Genomic DNA, 16,935 nt, shown 5'->3' on the forward strand with positions numbered 1-16,935 from the left:
GTATAGGCTAAGACTGGTTTTAATTTTACTTCATCTAAAGCAGAGAAGACTATTTACCAGATGTTGTCCTACTTCAAGTTGCTCTAAAATCTTAGGGTAAATTACAGTTGAACTTCAAAGCAGTCTGTTGCAATTACCTCTTAGACATTTTCAAGGCATGATAATAATAAAAAGAAACAGGTATGTATTGATCACTATCAACAGCAGTCTTTGGAACGATGTTGGAAGTTTAGGATTTTAAAATACATTTCAAGCTGTGATTTGCTAGAAAAATCAGATCAATTAGTTTATGGTATCTATAAAATTTCACTGTTGTTACTATCCACATTTTCTTTCTTTTTTTTTTTCCTTAGGACACCTAGGTAGAATATCTATTTCCTCCAAAGCAGCTCTGGAAAATATACCTCTGACTAGAATCAGTGGTTTATAAAAGTGCTAAACATAAACATGATTTTGGAGTAAATGTGAATTGCATAGAACAGAGAGCAAGGAAGTAAATATTTCCTAAGAGTCTACTATGCACAAGAGATTGTGCCAATACTTGGCATTGACTAATTTTGTGTCTAATGGTCCTTTTTTCCAAAAGATTCTCTCTCTTTTGAATATGATTTACAGTACATTTCTGACACACCACAAATTGTAATAGCACTTTGTAAACACATCAAGATGAAAACTCATTTAGGTAGGAGCTATCCCCCCCCCTTTTTTTTTTACTTCTCTGCATGAATGACACCCTGATGTCTAATGAATACACTCAAAATTAATTAATGCACATTACTAGCCTCTTTTTTTCTCGTCAGTTGGCAACCAGAAGCAGAAGTCCTGAGGGGTCATTAGTTTCACAACAGGAAAGGCAGACTGGCTGTTTTTGTTACTGTGATGCTATGAGACACAGCACTCCTGGGTGCTCCGCCTTCTCTCACCTCTCAGGCAGTTGGGGCCTTTGTAGGGCCTGTAGCAATCACATTGGTAATTAAGCCACAAGTTGCTGCAGCGTCCTCTGTTTTGACAAGGTTGTCTTTCACACCAATCCTTTCTCACACAGCCTGCCTTGACATTTAAAGAGGAGCCAGATAAAATATCCTCCGGAGTAATGTGATTAGAATCAATTTTAACGTCTCGGAGACAGCCTACAAATGAAGGTGTGGATGGTATATTATAGACGTTAAGCAGAGCAATGCCGTTGCTGGTCATTCCTCCTGGCAAACCACCCAAAAAGGAGTTTTGAAAAGCACATATTGACTGATCACTTTCAAATGGAGAAGGAGCTTTCGTGATGCATTTCTCCTTACAAGAGTTGTCCAGTAAAGTTAGGGTCACAGCCTCTGCAAACCTCACCTCCACTGAATGCCATTCCCCATCGCTGGTGTTGTGGGAAATGTAGAGGAGCACCTTTGACTGATGATTGACTTGGATTGATAAGTGAATGTAGCCACTTAGCAACTCCAGCATTATAAACATGTCCCTGTTGCCTCGGAAAAATAGAAGGGCCATTGGCTGAACAGTCTGGAAACCGAGGGCTATGTTACAGACTAAGCCCTTGCCTGTAACTGGGTCACTTGTGATCCACAGGAAGCCATGGCCCTCAAAAGAAAGTGTGGTGACAAGTTCACACAATGACCCAGTATAGCCAGAGGAACATAGGCAGCTGAATCCATGCTGGCCATTTCGGAAGTGAGGGATGCATATTCCATTATTCAGACACTGGTGATGGGTACAGCCCAGGAGAATATCAGAACAGTTCCTTCCTCCATAAAATGTTCCCGAGTGGTTATCAAATGGGCAGTGGCAAGTATAACGACCAGGCAAGTTCTCACAAGTACCACCATTTTGGCAAGGGTTTGAAGAGCATTCATCAAAGTCTTCTTCGCAGTGGATTCCTGTTAAATAATAAAGAATAGGTTGAAATTGCATATATTCAGATCAGAAATGGAAGTTTCACATAATTTCCATGTATAATCAGTGGAAGTGAAGAGCTAGCTCAGGTTTAGGACCATAATGGAATAAAATGTGAATAGTTACCGAGGAAGTTAAAATCGATTAATGCAGTCACGGAAGACCCTGAATTCTTCCTCTAGAAATAAACTATTTGCCAAATATAGGGGTTGACTCAAACTACTATTGTCAGACAAGCATCTGGAACTCAATATCGTAAAAATGATAAAAGAGAAAAAGTGATGCTTGATACAAATTATTTGGGACTCCATTCTCTGATAGTGTATATCCTGTCCCAGGCTGCTTTTACTCTATTCTACTTGAAATTGGTGATTTTGCCTCTTACCTTATTTTTACCTCCCCATAATCTCTAAAACCAAAGTTTGTCAGATACATAGATAGTCTAGACAACCCTCACCATGGACAGCTTCTAAGATGAATGGAAGGCCCTGTTTCCTCCTTTCCATAATTCTAGTATAAACCATGAAATATATCCCATAACATGCTCTGTCTTACAGTTTTAACTTCATTTTCTTTTACTCTTTTTCCTGATTCCAAGTCTCTAATTAGAGAATTATTAGAATTCACGCAATCAAAGTAACAAGAAGAAATGCAACACCTTTCAAGAGTGATGGTTATTGCTTTTCTAGTTCAAATGAACAAATAGGATGACAACAATGGACATGTGTAGAGCACTATATGGTTTCCCCGACACCCTCATCCACATAATGTATCTGTGCCTACCACAGTCTTGTGAGGTTTTCAGTGCAGATTTTCTTAGCTCTCTTTCTCAGAAGATACTGAGACCTAGAAAGACCGAAGTCTAAACTCCAAAGCACTCCCACAATCGGTTTTCTAGGTTTTTAAAATCCAATCTGACACTATCCGTTCTTTAATTGACAATTTAGTGCATTTTCATTTGTTGTCATTACTCATATGTGTTCTTATTTTCCCATTTTATTCCATGCCCAAACAAATGTATTAAAAGTACATAAAACATAAAAAATATAAAATATTAAGTATTAAATTTAAATTATAGAAATTTAATCAAAGGCTCCTATATTGAAGGGTTGGATCTGAATCCCAGCAAAGCTGTGAGCAGGTTACATTCACTTTTTGTGTCTTCGTTTTCTCATCTATAAGATGGTGTTAATAATAGTCCTTACATCACAGGACTTTTAAAAGTTAGAATTAATCTCATGTCTTATATGATGATCATATAACATGATCATAAGACGATTATAACATTGCTTGATATGTAATAAATTCTCAGTTAGTGTTGGCTATTATTAAAAAGTGATAACCACAGGAAATACCCTCTAATGACAAAATTCAAGTAGTACTATAGTCATTGAGAGAGACTGTTTGGAAGGTGTGGGCATATGGAGTGACCCACAAATGGCATAACTTTACATAATGAGCATATTAGGCTAGAATCTCATTACTCTTCATGAGGGAAGAGAAAATGTCTGTTTTATTCACCAAAATATGTTTAAACCATAACATAGTGTCTGGCTCACATTTAACGCTTGGTAATTTTTGAATTGATTAATAATGACCTTTGTAAGATGATTAAAATATTTATAATGCGTTTAATCTGATCCAATCCCAAACCTGAAGTGCTCTTCTTATGCATATTTTCAGATAAATGTATCCAATGTTAATCTTTGCCCATTGCCATTATGTATGCCATTTAGACTCTTGATAGGATCTTGTTATACTAGGCTTCAGGCTTTGCAATGTTTATGCATTTTAAGTATACACTACTTGGATTGTTTTTTACACTACTTGGATTGTTTTCACACAATCTTTCTTGATCCAAAAATATTTCAAGCTCTGTGAAAAGACTGAACATTTATTTTCTTATTTAGAACCTCCCATAGCACCTCTACAGTGCTGAGCATATATGCATTATGAAAAGCTCGTTGAGCAGGAAAAATAAAACCAAATTGAACTGATTTATTTGTTATGTAATCATCCTTATAAGTAAAGAAAACTGACACAGGAATTATAGGCTATATTCTAAAGGAGTGTTCTAATGCAAATTTAATTTAACTGAATTAATGAAAAGTCTAAATTTTTGTATTGGAAGATTTTTTTTTAAGATTTATGTATTTATCTGAGAGAGAGAGAGAGAGAATGAGAGTGTGCAAGTGGAGGGAGGGGCAGAGGCAGAGAGAGAGAGAGAGAATCCTGGAGCAGACTTTCCGCTGAGCCTGGAGCCCGGATATGATGGGGCTCTATCCCAGGACCCTGAGATCATGACCTGAGCTGAAATCAAGAGTCAGCTGCTTAACCAACTGAGCCACCCAGGTGCCCCTGTATTGGAAGATATTTTACTTAAATTTGATTTTCACAGGATTTTGGGAACAAAAAAAGTAATCCGTAATCATTAATTAGGAGGAATATTGAACAACTCATGGATTATAATCAAAGCAAAATACTTTTTTTTCCTCCCACTATGCCTTTAAATACATTTCACTGAGGGAAGACTTTTCCTTCCCCCTCTGTTCCTCCATCTGAGTCACCAGAGACCCGTGAGGCAGGCATTGCTTCTCCTTTGACCAGTTGCTCTCACACTGCCCCTCCCCAACCCCTTCATTCTTGATTTACTGAGGTTCAAGCCTTCACGAACTCTCTCTGTTGGGGCTCTCTCACCTTCTGACAGAAGCCTGTTGGGCAGGATCTCTTTCACACTGACCACTGACTGATATTCCTACCCTGAGTTCCCTATGTGGGCCTGGGGATTCATGTGCCTTTGACCTGTGGTTGGTGGGGGGCACATTTACTTCCCAGCACAACAATGGCAGCACTTCTCTCTCTCTCCCTCTTTCCTGCTGCCTTAGGTTAGATTGTAGATTCCTTAGGTAGCTAGAGAATCCAGTCTAAATTGCCTATGCCACCCACCCCTTCCTCAAATTTAGATGAGACTGGATTCTCCTTAAAGCAACTCGCTCTGGGGGCGCCTGGGTGGCTCAGTCATTCAGCATCTACCTTCGGCTCAGGTCATGATCCCAGAGTCCTGGGATCGAGCCCCGCATTGGGCTCCCTGCTCGGCGGGGAGTCTGCTTCTCCCTCTCCCACTCCCCCTGCTTGTGTTCCCTCGCTAGCTGTCTCTCTGTCTCTGTCAAATAAATAAAAATAAAATCTTAAAAAAAAAAAAAAAGCAACTCGCTCTGCTTGGGGTCAGAATCCAGCATCCAACCCTAAAACTGTGTGATGGGGTACAACTCACAGCACAGCAGCAAAACTCTCCAAAAAACTCTCTTTACAGACACATTGCTTCAAATTGCCTCTTAAGAACTTTCATATATACTTAAAATGCATAAACATTGCAAAACCTGAAGCCTAGTATTTATTTTGACATTCTGCATTATAGTCTTTTTTCGCTTTGGTACCTCACAGTGACCCTATCTTAACCTCTTAGTTGAAACTTCAGTGTATTGGTTTTTCAAATTTACAAAATATCTTCTCCGTGCCCTACCCTCACAGAGGATTGCAAAGCAGAAGAGACAGACCTGTCTTCAATATGCTTACCATGATAATATTACATTATAATTACATTAGAATAACATAGCACATACTTATGAATATACAGTGTAAAGAGCAGGTTCTCAATGAATGTATGGTTAATATGTGAGGCTCAAACTCAGGGAACTTTAGAGAAGATTTACAAAGTTTTAGGGGAAAGGCATTGAATGAGAGAGAATCATAAATCTGTACCTACGAAAACTCAATATTGTAAATTAAATCAATAAACGTATTGATTACATAACTACCACATATCAAGTACTGTGGATAACGTGGACTAGTCTCTGTCCTCAGTGAGTTTACTGGAGAAAAACTTGTAAAAAAGTAAATGATAGTGTGAGTCAAGACAACACTGAAGAGATATCACTAAACGGTGTATGATGAATTCCAAGTAAATTGTATAAGCAATAACTCAATAATGATGAGTCTCCAGACAGAGATATCTCTTCAGGATGGCCTGGTTGAGGAAGCCTTGAAGGAAATAGGATTTAATACAGGTTTTTAAGTGTGGATCAGTTTGACAAAGAAGTATATGGAAATAACTGAATAAAAAAAACACATCAATGGAAAAGCATAAGACACTTAGAAGTGATGGTGAATTTGTCAGTCTTGTTGGCATGGAGGATTTATGAAGGAAAAATCAAGTTAGAAAGACTAAATACAGCCAGATTGGAGAAGACCTGGGGATATCCAGTTTTTATTGTTTTGCTTTATTTATTTATGTGTTTGTTTATTTATTTTCTGAATGCAGTGGAGAAAAATGGGTAATTGTTGAATGGAAGACTAACATGGTTTCTCATAACGATCAGTGACACAGGGACTTGTCACAGTAAAATGAGAAGAAACCAGACACAATAAGACACAGAGACAGCTACTAAAATTGTCTATACCTAAGATTATTAGCGTCTGCTACAAGACATTTAATTTCTTACAATTTACGGTATTAATCTTCCACTTATCCTTGGTCAGCAAGTAGGGGCAAATGGTAGTCCTTTCTTTTCTGTTGCTTATTGTATTTTTTCTTATGATTCTTAATGCTTACACATTTGATCTTTCACAAAATAACTACCAATAACTTGATTATGTTTTCCCTTTAAGTATAAGCAGAGAAGGTAGTTTTAGATTTTACCATCATGGAAAAAACTGAAACAAAAAAAAAAAAAAAAGAGAGAGAGAGAAGAGAAAGCCTGTGTGAAGGTCAATTGTCTAAAGAAAATAAACAGAATTAGATATTAAAAGTAGAATAATGCAGTTATTTGTAGTTTTGCTTTGTTTAAAACCAGTTCTATTAACATCTTCAGTGTAAAATAAGGTCAGACATATTCATTTGATGAACCCAGCAAACTAAAAGTGGGAAACAAGATTGTAACTTCTTTTACTGGCTATTCTACTGGCTGGCAAAGAATAAGATCTGCTGTCAATCAAGATAAAGGGATTAAGGATTACCTGTGTCATTCAATCTTCTTAATTGGGTTTTAGTTGACAATGAATTAGCTATTTATGTCCATGTACTTATAGTATGAAGTGGATTGCTTGAAGCTTACTGTTATTTTGTTTATGTGAAGGCAGTTTATTTAATTAAATAAAAACTGCCACTTTATTTTATTTTTCTAAAGTTCTTTTAGTTTAGTGCCTGATTCTATGATAAGACTGTATTTCAAAAATAACCATGATAGGGAAAATTTTTACTATCTGGTATATCCCATATTTTCATCAGAATATATAATATTAATGGATCAAAAAGATATAGAGTTTGTTTAATACAAATTATCATTGGCTATTAAAATGACTTTTGCTTCCATTTTCACTTTTTTGAAAGTCATAGTTAATAAAATTATTATTTTTAATATATAATAAAATTATTTCTACAAAAACTTGTATACAAATGAGTTTCATCATTCTCTATTTTAATTGATTAAATATTTTTTATTTTAATAAATAGAAATCCAAAAAAATTAAATATAAAGACCAAGGGCTCAATACATAAGTATTTCCTTTACTCATTGCTTTGGGTGACTTTATTTCACTCAAAAGTTCAAGTCTTCACTTGATAGTAATATTTATTATATCATTAAAATAAATTGTTAAATAAACATCTTAAAAACTCTAACAATGGTATCAATTAGCTTATATAAGTAATGAAAAAGAGAGTTACCTATGAGCATTGCCATTAAAATGTGAAAACCTTGTGTCTTGGATCCAAACATTTTTCTGTAGAAAAAGAGATCCATCCAAACACCTAATGGGTTGACAGAGCCAGTTTCTGATGATTTCATACCATTTCCAAAAGTGGGGGCTTCTTTTTCAATGTCACCTTCTTTCTCTCAGGTAAAGAGTGTGAGGACTTAGTCTTGCCTCATTCCCCTCCCAGGCTGGGTCAGTGGGGCTTAGCGTAAGACCCATTTGTGCTGCTTACCAAGCAGACTTATTATATTTTTAGATACTCTTTCTACTTAACACATGGTACCTCCCCTTTTCAAGTCAAACTAGTGAATGTTAATATGGTCCTACACTGAACATCGACACTATTATCACGGAAAAATGAGTTTTGGGGAATCTAAATAGAGATTGGTGTTTCTGGTAACTTCTGTTATGGAAAATTAGAGCCTGATTTTATTTTTCTTCACACCAGTGGGAATGCTGGTGGGCTTTTTGGTTTTGTTTTAATTTTTTTTTCTGTTTTGCTTTTGAATGAGTAGTTAAGAAATTCATGGAAACTTCAAATCTATTGAATATCTATGCAGGGAATGAAAACGAGAAATTAAGAAAACAGCAGGAGACTTCACTGAGTCTAATCTTCATTAGACTTCATTGGACTTCCCTGAGATAGTACCAAGAGTTAATTGTGTGGTGCTCTCAGACTTAAGCGCCACTCTCTATGAAAGAGTAACTATTTTCTATTAGTCTTAAATATAATTGTATTTCATTTTATAGAGCAGGATGCTTTGACTAGGTAAGGTGTTTGGGACATACTTAGGGTAATGGGTGGTTGACCTTTTTTTTTTTTTTTTTTACATTTTCTGAGAAGGGGGGACCTGAAGACCTACAGAGAGAGGTTTCACCTGGGCGATATAGGCTGGGAGGTCACTGAGTCCCACAGACTACCATGGTGCCTGAAATTCTAACCGTTAGAACAATTTCTTTAGGCTGAGACCTTAACTCTTGGGAGCCTTGGTAAAGATGGAAGTATTACCTGAGAGGGGTGGTAACTGTATCATGAGGCAGTCATTGGTGCTTTATCATGGACTAGTATCTGAGCTTCAAAATCTGCCACGGAACTGACATCAGATAAGTTGTGAAGGAAACCAGGTGATAAGACAGAAAAGATGTAAAGCAAAAGACATTGTAACAGTGTATTTTTTTCATTCATTTGTTACTCATTCACCCTTTTAACAGGTGCTGGAGCTAGAGATATGATGATGAGTGAAACCAGACATAGTCCTGCTTCATGGGGCACACAGTTTAGCCAAGTATACAACAGTAGGGAATGTTTGGCAGGCAGGGACCTTGGAAACTGAAGGAAGATGTTAATCCACTGGGGCTAGCTGGTGAGGGTGGGGTGGGGAGGACAGGCAACATATTCAGAGTTCTTATTAATGGATCATCTTGGAGAGAATTTTTAATAGTCCTCAGGGATCCAGAATGAAGTAGAATAAACATTGACTAAGAATCAAACAAAAATGTGTTTTAAATCCCAGCTTTAATACTTATGAGGCTATGAGACCTTGGGCAAATAGCTAATTTCTTTAAGCTGAAGTTTCTTCATCTATGAAGTGGACATAGTAAAGCATATTAAACAGTTATTTTTGTGTATGCAAAATGAGAATTATAAATGCTTTGAGGATAGTAGTCATTCAAAATCATTTCAACAGGTTTTTTTTGTTTTTTGTTTTTTGGGGGAGTGAATGTGAATACAAATTACTTGGATAAAAATATAAAAGGCATACTTACCAAATTTGTAGGCAACATGAACTTGCTAAAGATCACAAAGACTCGAACCAAAAATAATGCTTACCTACCCAGCAGTATTTTCCCCAACACATCTTCCCCACCTTCCTTATGGGCAGAACATACCTCCCGCCCAAAAGGACGCAAGTGACAAATACAGTTTTTCACACCCTCCTCTACAAGCTGGGTCACAGGCAAGTGATCCAATCCTGGTCAATAGGACCTGAGAGGAGTTCTGCTAGGAGGAATCTGAGAAAGGCTTTCATTCCTAATATAAAAAAGATATGCACCTTTAGCCTGATATTGTCTTACATAGATGTGTTCCTGGAACTGCATTAGCCATGCTACAGCCCTAGGGGGTTAAGTCTAAAAATCATGTAAGATACTGAGAATGGGATCCTTGTTAAGTCAGATTTCTTTGTGACCCAAAGCATCCTAACTAATGATGTTACAATTATCAGGATCAAGAAAGGTCTTTATAGGCCTAAATGATGCACTCTAAAAGGAACTTTATCAAAGAAAAAAATGTAAATTTGTATATTTTGTCTTTAAATTTTATTAAAACTTAGAGAGAGTGCATAAAAACTGGGTGGGGCATGAAGGCATGAATTAGAAAAAAATGGTAGGATGTACATCCTGGAAATGTACACTACAGTTAGAAACAGATGTATACCCAGCATCATGGATAGAGCTAAATAACATGATGCCAAATGAAAAAAAGGAAGAAAGAAAACGGGACCTTTAACACAATATATATGTATTAACAGAACAAGAATTTACATGAATACATGCAGAATGAAGCTTATATATATACAATATATTACTGAGATTTCCAAAAGGAGAAGAGAAAAAATGAATGGGGGATGAAGGAAATGAATAGAATAGAAAAGAATAGGATGGAAATAAAACAGATAAGTTTCATATAAGCCAAGATTCTCATGTGAACTAAAAAGGACAGTTTTCTGTAAACTGAGAAGGCTTAACTCTTTTCATTTGAGATTAAACAACTACAAAATTAGATGGAGGAGACATAGTTTATCAGTTGAAGGCGGAGCAGTTTCAATTGATAATATATTTAATAACAATCAATGATAATTAGTATTAACATTATGAAATGTAGTTTATGGTTTACTTTCATATATATTATCCCAATTTGTCTTTGAAGTATGGATCCATGGTGATGTAGCTTCCAAAATTTTATGTGGCTCTGGGGCTGTCACAGTGAATGACAATATCTAGGGTAAAGTAAATGGTAATCCCTCTGGAAGTCTAGTTTTGATCTCAAAATATTCATATTAAGTTTTGAGTCCTTCAAGAGGACAAGATGCACACTCCAATAAGGAAAGCTAATAGAATAGTAAATTTACTTGAAATCATGTCATTAGAGAAATTCTTGAAGAAGACGAAGATGTTTAACGTGGAGAAAAGCAAATACCAGGGCATATCAGAGGGGTCTTTATGTAGCTGAAAGCCCATCCCACGACATTTTATGTTTTACTTGCTTCCACCAGGGAAAATGGTCACCAGTTGGTAAGATGCCATAGAATTTTACATTTATGCTCACTTTGCAGAATCTTCTAGTAGTTGATGTTGATCAAGCATAGAATCAGCTGTCTTGGGAGACAGGAAGTTTCCTGACATTGAACATGTACAAAATCAGAAAGGATGTTTTCAGCGAAATTTAAGAACTGGTGGGGGTGTAGAGTTCAATGGCCTCTAATGATTCTTCTAGTCCTGAGATTCAATCCTCATTTCTAAGTAAATAATATGCTACAGGCATCATTTCTAAGTAGATAATATAAGTAGAGAATTTCTAGGTGGAGAATAGGCTGAATATAGTGACCTCTACCATCTTCATAACTTTGTCACAGCTTTAGAAATCTGTAAAAAGGGGAAAGCAATAATTTCCTCAGAGGACTGCTATAAGGCTTAAATGAGACAACCATTCAAAGCATGTCCTTCTCGGTCACTGTCAGTGCTTATGGAACACATCTTATCTTGCTATAATTCCCTACCTCCATTTTTTAATAAAGATTTTATTTACCCATTTGTCAGAGAGAGAGAGAGCACAAGCAGGGGGAGTGGCAGGCAGAGGAGAAGCAGGCTCCCCGCTGAGCAAAGAGCCCGATGCGGGACTCGATCCTAGGACCCCAGGATCACGACCTGAGCTGAAGGCAGACGCTTAACCGACTGAGCCCCCCAGGTGCCCCTCCCTACCTCTATTTTTAATTGCGGAAGAGGACAGTTAGGCTTCATGACAGCCCTAAAGTTTCTCTGTGTGGATTATAGTTAAATTTCATTTTTCCAGAGGTCTAAGTGATCTCAAATATCCAGAACATAATCGAGAATCAAGATCAATTTAGGATTTATCTTAAAATCTTCTATGTTTAAAAATAGAGATTGCGAAGTTTATCCACTGCTTCCTCAGGCCCTCATTCATCATTTATTGTTATTTTAGACACAACTAAAATAAGCTTGATTATCAAGTATCAGAGCTTGCAGTGAAATAGAATCAGCAAAAGAAAGGGATGGGGGGAGCCACCAGGTGTATTTTCAGCAACAGGAAATGAGAGTTGAGAGCTGGACGGGGAATGTGGGCCGATGGAACTGTGCCCGGCACTGTGTTAAGGGCTTCATCTGTGTGGCCATGTAAACACTTCCATAAATGATGAAAACTATGTTGCCACCTTCATTTCACAGATGATGAAACTGAGCCAAGTTGTGAGTGGTGCCCTGGTCTCTTTAACTCCTGAGATGAGCCACCAGTTTTTTTTCCCCTACAATATGCTGCCTCCAAGGAAAACTATATCATGAACTGGCATAAAATAATATTAAAAAGTACAGCAGTTTGGAGATATTGAAAATAGGAGGAAATTGACACCTATCTCAAGGCCTCATTGCAAAACAGCATAGGGCGATGACAGGAGTTAATAAAGTAAGTCATCAATTAAAATCAAATTGCATGCAATACTTTTTTTAATTCAGAAATGCAAGAAAATTGGCAACATAGTTCTGAAGTACTTTAAAACAAAATGATGAAAAGAAAACAAATTTTCCCATGAAAATTATAAAAATGTGTTATGCAAAAGCTCTTTTATGTGGGTCACTCCCAAGATGAATGATACCAGGAAAATGTGGTCCAGTTGGTGATTTATTTTGTTTATTAAGATTGTGTGTGTGTGCAACATACACAAAGCAAAGGATTGTTTCTTCAGTATCCATTCCTGTGTTCTATTTTGTTATTACGCTGCTTTAAAGTTATGATTCAAGAGACTCACACACACACACTCTAGACCTGACATTTGTTCAGAACCATACGGTAGCTTAGATAAAAAAAAAAAAAAAAAAAAACTCTGAGCCCAGAGGAAGATTTGATTCAGTCTATTGTGTGGAAAGTATTCTGAGATCTTCAAACGAAAGACAAAATAGCTGCCACAAAGCTTTGCATTTCAGTTCGACGTTTTACTTGATTTTGCACTTCAGGAGTCACACTTTGAAGCTCAGTGGATATAGGTAAGTGATTTTTAGTTTTTCTGGGTTTCTTTTCTTTTTCTTTTCTTTTTTTTTTACGGACTAACAAGTAGAAAATACAGCATGGCACAGGCTCACTCTTGTTGTCTTTACTTTGAAAAGTAATTTCACTGAAACTCAATCCAGTTCAGCCAGAGCTATCCTAATTGGCTTTGATCAGTAAATCATCAGAAACGGCTCTGCTCTTGCTGGGTCCTTTTTTCCCTCTTCTTGTCAAAAGCGAATGATTAAACACTGGAGTTACGGTGAATTACAAAAACCTGCTTTGTATTGGGTTGGATGTGTTGCGAGTCCATGTAATGTTTGCTTTCTCTCTGCCATGGTAAGAATCGGCTTTACCTTCTTTAGTAGTGCTGACTGTCATTTCTAACAAATTTATTAATATTTTTGCTCTGCACAGCCCCCAAAATAATGTCAAAGGCCAAGTAAATTGCTGACCTGGTAAGGCCTGGCGTTCAAGGCTCTGGACAATCTGGCTTTTATTTATCCCCCTTCTGCGCCCCCCTCCCCCCACCAGCATTACTTTCCCCACTGTTCGCTACATAAAGGGTCTGTATTAAAACATTTTTAGGAGAGTAAAAATTAAAGTACCTTCAAAGCTCTCTCCGTCTCTTGACTTATTCAAAACCCAACTTTCTTTCACGGTTCAGCTTGGTGGGCACTTACCCTGTGGAATGTCTTCCCTCCTAACTCAGACATTGTCTGTCCTCAAACGTCTGAGGCTTGTCTATCTGGAACTCAGTGTAGGTTACATTGTACTGTGATTTACGGTTTAGTATTTGTGATGTGCTTTTCTCTAACTATAAGTGTGAATGCCTCTTTCTAGCTTTACTTTCTAGAATACTTACCATTTAATACAAGACTCTATACTGTAAACTGTACTGTATGATAGTGCAGTATAATGTGTGTGTGTTTGATGAAGGGTGGGTAATACTGTCATAAGTTTCCAAAATTCAAGCAAATATGCATCCAGTCTCCTCCTGCACAGAAGCAAAGTCTAATGCGTCGGAAGACAACTCTAGCTTTTATATAAGCTTTTTGGACCTGACAGTCATAGATGTCTAAATCATCCACGAACGGACATTACAGGTCTATTGATCCCTTGAAAAATATATGAAATATTTTGTGATTTGTTGTTATCGTATTTTGTGCCTTTTTCTGGGTAGAGAATTTAGAGGAGCGACTCTCTAATAGTGTTAGAAATGCTTAGTGGAGGTATATGTTCCAAAATGCAGATTCCTAAGATACATCTCTAGAAACTCTGATTCTATAAATCTGGACGAGGCCCAGATAGCTGCATTTTTCCAAGCATCCCAGGTAATTCTGATAATGGTGCTCCTCAGACAAGGTCTAAAATTTCAACAAGATTTCAAAGGGATATTTTATCCCAGAAAAGCCCAAACAACTCTGTTTGGGGAAAGAAAACTCTTGTATAGATACAAATTATATTTACCCATTAAAAGGTATCAATTTGGGGAATCTGGCTTTGAGGTGACATTTTATTTTTCTCCGTATCCCCGCCAACATCTGTCATTTCCTGACTTGTTAATTTTAGCCATTCTGACTGGTGTGAAGTGCTATCTCATTGAGGTTTTGATTTGGATTTCCCTGGTGCCGAGCGATCTTGAGCACTTTTTCATGTGTCTGTTGGCCATTTGGATGTCTTCTTTGGAAAAATGTCTGTTCATGGCTTCTGCCTATTTCTTGATTGGATCATTTGTTCTTTGGGTGTTGAGTTTAAGAAGTTCTTTATAGATTTTGGATACTAGCCCTTTTTCTGATAGGTCATTTGCAAATATCTTCTCCCATTCTGTCAGTTGTCTTTTGGTTTTGTTGACTGTTTCTTTTGCTGTGCAGAAGCTTTTTATCTTGATGAAGTCCCAATAGTTCATTTTTGCCCTTCCTTCCCTTCCCTTCCCTTTGGTGAGGTTTCTAGGAAGAAGTTACTGTGGCTGAGGTCAAAGAGGTTGCTGCCTGTGTTCTCCTTTAGGATTTTGATGGACTCCTGTCACACATTGAGGTCTTTCAACCATTTGGAGTCTATTTTTGTGTGTGGTGTAAGGAAATGGTCCAATTTCATGCTTCTGCATGTGGCTGTCCAATTTTCCCAACATCATTGTTGAAGAGACTGTCTTTTTTCCATTGGACATTCTTTCCTGCTTTGTCAAAGATTAGTTGACCATAGAGTTGAGGGTCCATTTCTGGGCTCTCTATTCGGTTCCATTGATCTATGTGTCTGTTTTTGTGCCAGGACCATACTGTCTTGATGATGACAGCTTTGTAATAGAGCTTGAAGTCCGGAATTGTGATGCCGCCAGCTTTGCTTTTCTTTTTCAACATTCCTCTGGCTATTCGGGGTCTTTTCTGGTTCCATACAAATTTTAGGATTATTTGTTCCATTTCTTGAAAAAAGTGGATGGTATTTTGATGGGGATTGCATTGAATGTGTAGATTGCTCTAGGTAGCATTGACATCTTGGAAGATGCTTGGAAGAACAATATTTGTTCTTCCAATCTATGAGCATGGAACGTTTTCCATTTCTTTGTGTCTTCCTCAATTTCTTTCATGAGTATTTTATAGTTTTCTGAGTATAGATCCTTTGCCTCTTTGGTTAGATTTATTCTTGGTATCTTATGGTTTTGGGTGCAATTGTATGTGGGATCGACTCCTTATTTCTCTTTCTTCTGTCTTGCTGTTGGTGTATAGGAATGCCACCGTTTTCTGTGCATTGATTTTATATCCTGCCACTTTACTGAATTCCTGTATGAGTTCTAGCAGTTTTGGGGTGGAGTCTTTGGGGTTTTCCACATAAAGTATCATATCATCTGCAAAGAGTGAGAGTTTGACTTCCTCTTTGCCGGTTTGGATGCCTTTGATTTCTTTTGTTGTCTGATTGCTGTGGCTAGGACTTCTAATACTATGTTGAATAGCAGTGGTGATAGTGGACATCCCTGCCGCGTTCCTGACCTTAGGGGGAAAGCTCTCAGTTTTTCCCCATTGAGAATGATATTCGCTGTAGGTTTTTCATAGATGGCTTTTATGATATTGAGGTATGTACCCTCTATGCCTATACTCTGAAGAGTTTTGATCAAGAAAGGATGCTGTACTTTGTTAAATGCTTTTTCTGCATCTATTGAGAGGATCATATGATTCTTGTTCTTTCTTTTGTTAATGTATTGTATCACGTTGATTGATTTGCGGATGTTGAACCAACCTTGCGGCCCAGGGATAAATCCCACTTGGTCATGGTGAATAATCCTTTTAATGTACTGTTGGATCCTATTGGCTAGTATTTTGGTGAGAATTTTTGCATCCATGTTCATCAGGGATATTGGTCTGTAATTCTCCTTTTTGATGGGGTCTTTGTCTGGTTTTGGGATCAAGGTAATGGTGGCCTCATAAAATGAGTTTGGAAGTTTTCCTTCCATTTCTATTTTTTGGCACAGTTTCAGAAGAATAGGTATTAATTCTTCTTTCAGTGTTTGGTAGAATTCCCCTGGGAAGCCATCTGGCCCTGGGCTTTTGTTTGTTGGGAGATTTTTGATGACTGCTTCAATTTCCTTACTGGTTATAGGTCTGTTCAGGTTTTCTATTTCTTCCTGGTTCAGTTTTGGTAGTTGATACATCTCTAGGAATGCATCCATTTCTTCCAGGTTATCTAATTTGCTGGCATAGAGTTGCTCATTATATGTTCTTATAATTGTTTGTATTTCTTTGGTGTTGGTTGTGATCTCTCCTCTTTCATTCCTGATTTTGTTGATTTGGGTCATTTCTCTTTTCTTTTTGATAAGTCTGGCCAGGGGTTTATCAATCTTGTTAATTCTTTCAAGAACCAGCTCCTAGTTTCGTTGATCTGTTCTACTGTTCTTTTAGTTTCTATTTCATTGATTTCTGCTCTGATCTTTATTATTTCTCTTCTCCTGCTGGGTTTAGGCTTTATTTGCTGTTCTTTCTCCAGCTCCTTTAGGTGTAGGGTTAGGTTGTGTACTT

At 37.3% G+C, this 16,935-nt stretch overlaps 1 protein-coding gene across 3 annotated transcripts in view; it reads right to left on the reverse strand.

Moving 5' to 3' along the window:
* Positions 1–16,935, reverse strand: part of CRB1 (crumbs cell polarity complex component 1) — a 152,581-nt gene that overhangs the window by 49,192 nt on the left and 86,454 nt on the right. For all 3 annotated transcript variants that reach the window (XM_045876129.3, XM_045876130.3, XM_045876128.3), the window contains one exon: positions 924–1,880. In XM_045876129.3, the coding sequence (XP_045732085.1) occupies positions 924–1,880 (957 nt within the window). The remainder of the gene's footprint in view (positions 1–923; positions 1,881–16,935) is intronic.

This window comes from Mirounga angustirostris, unplaced genomic scaffold, assembly GCF_029215605.1.
Source record: "Mirounga angustirostris isolate CCGP_5_RB_7025 unplaced genomic scaffold, mMirAng1.0.hap1 SCAF_6, whole genome shotgun sequence".
NCBI classification, from domain to species: Eukaryota; Metazoa; Chordata; class Mammalia; order Carnivora; family Phocidae; genus Mirounga; species Mirounga angustirostris.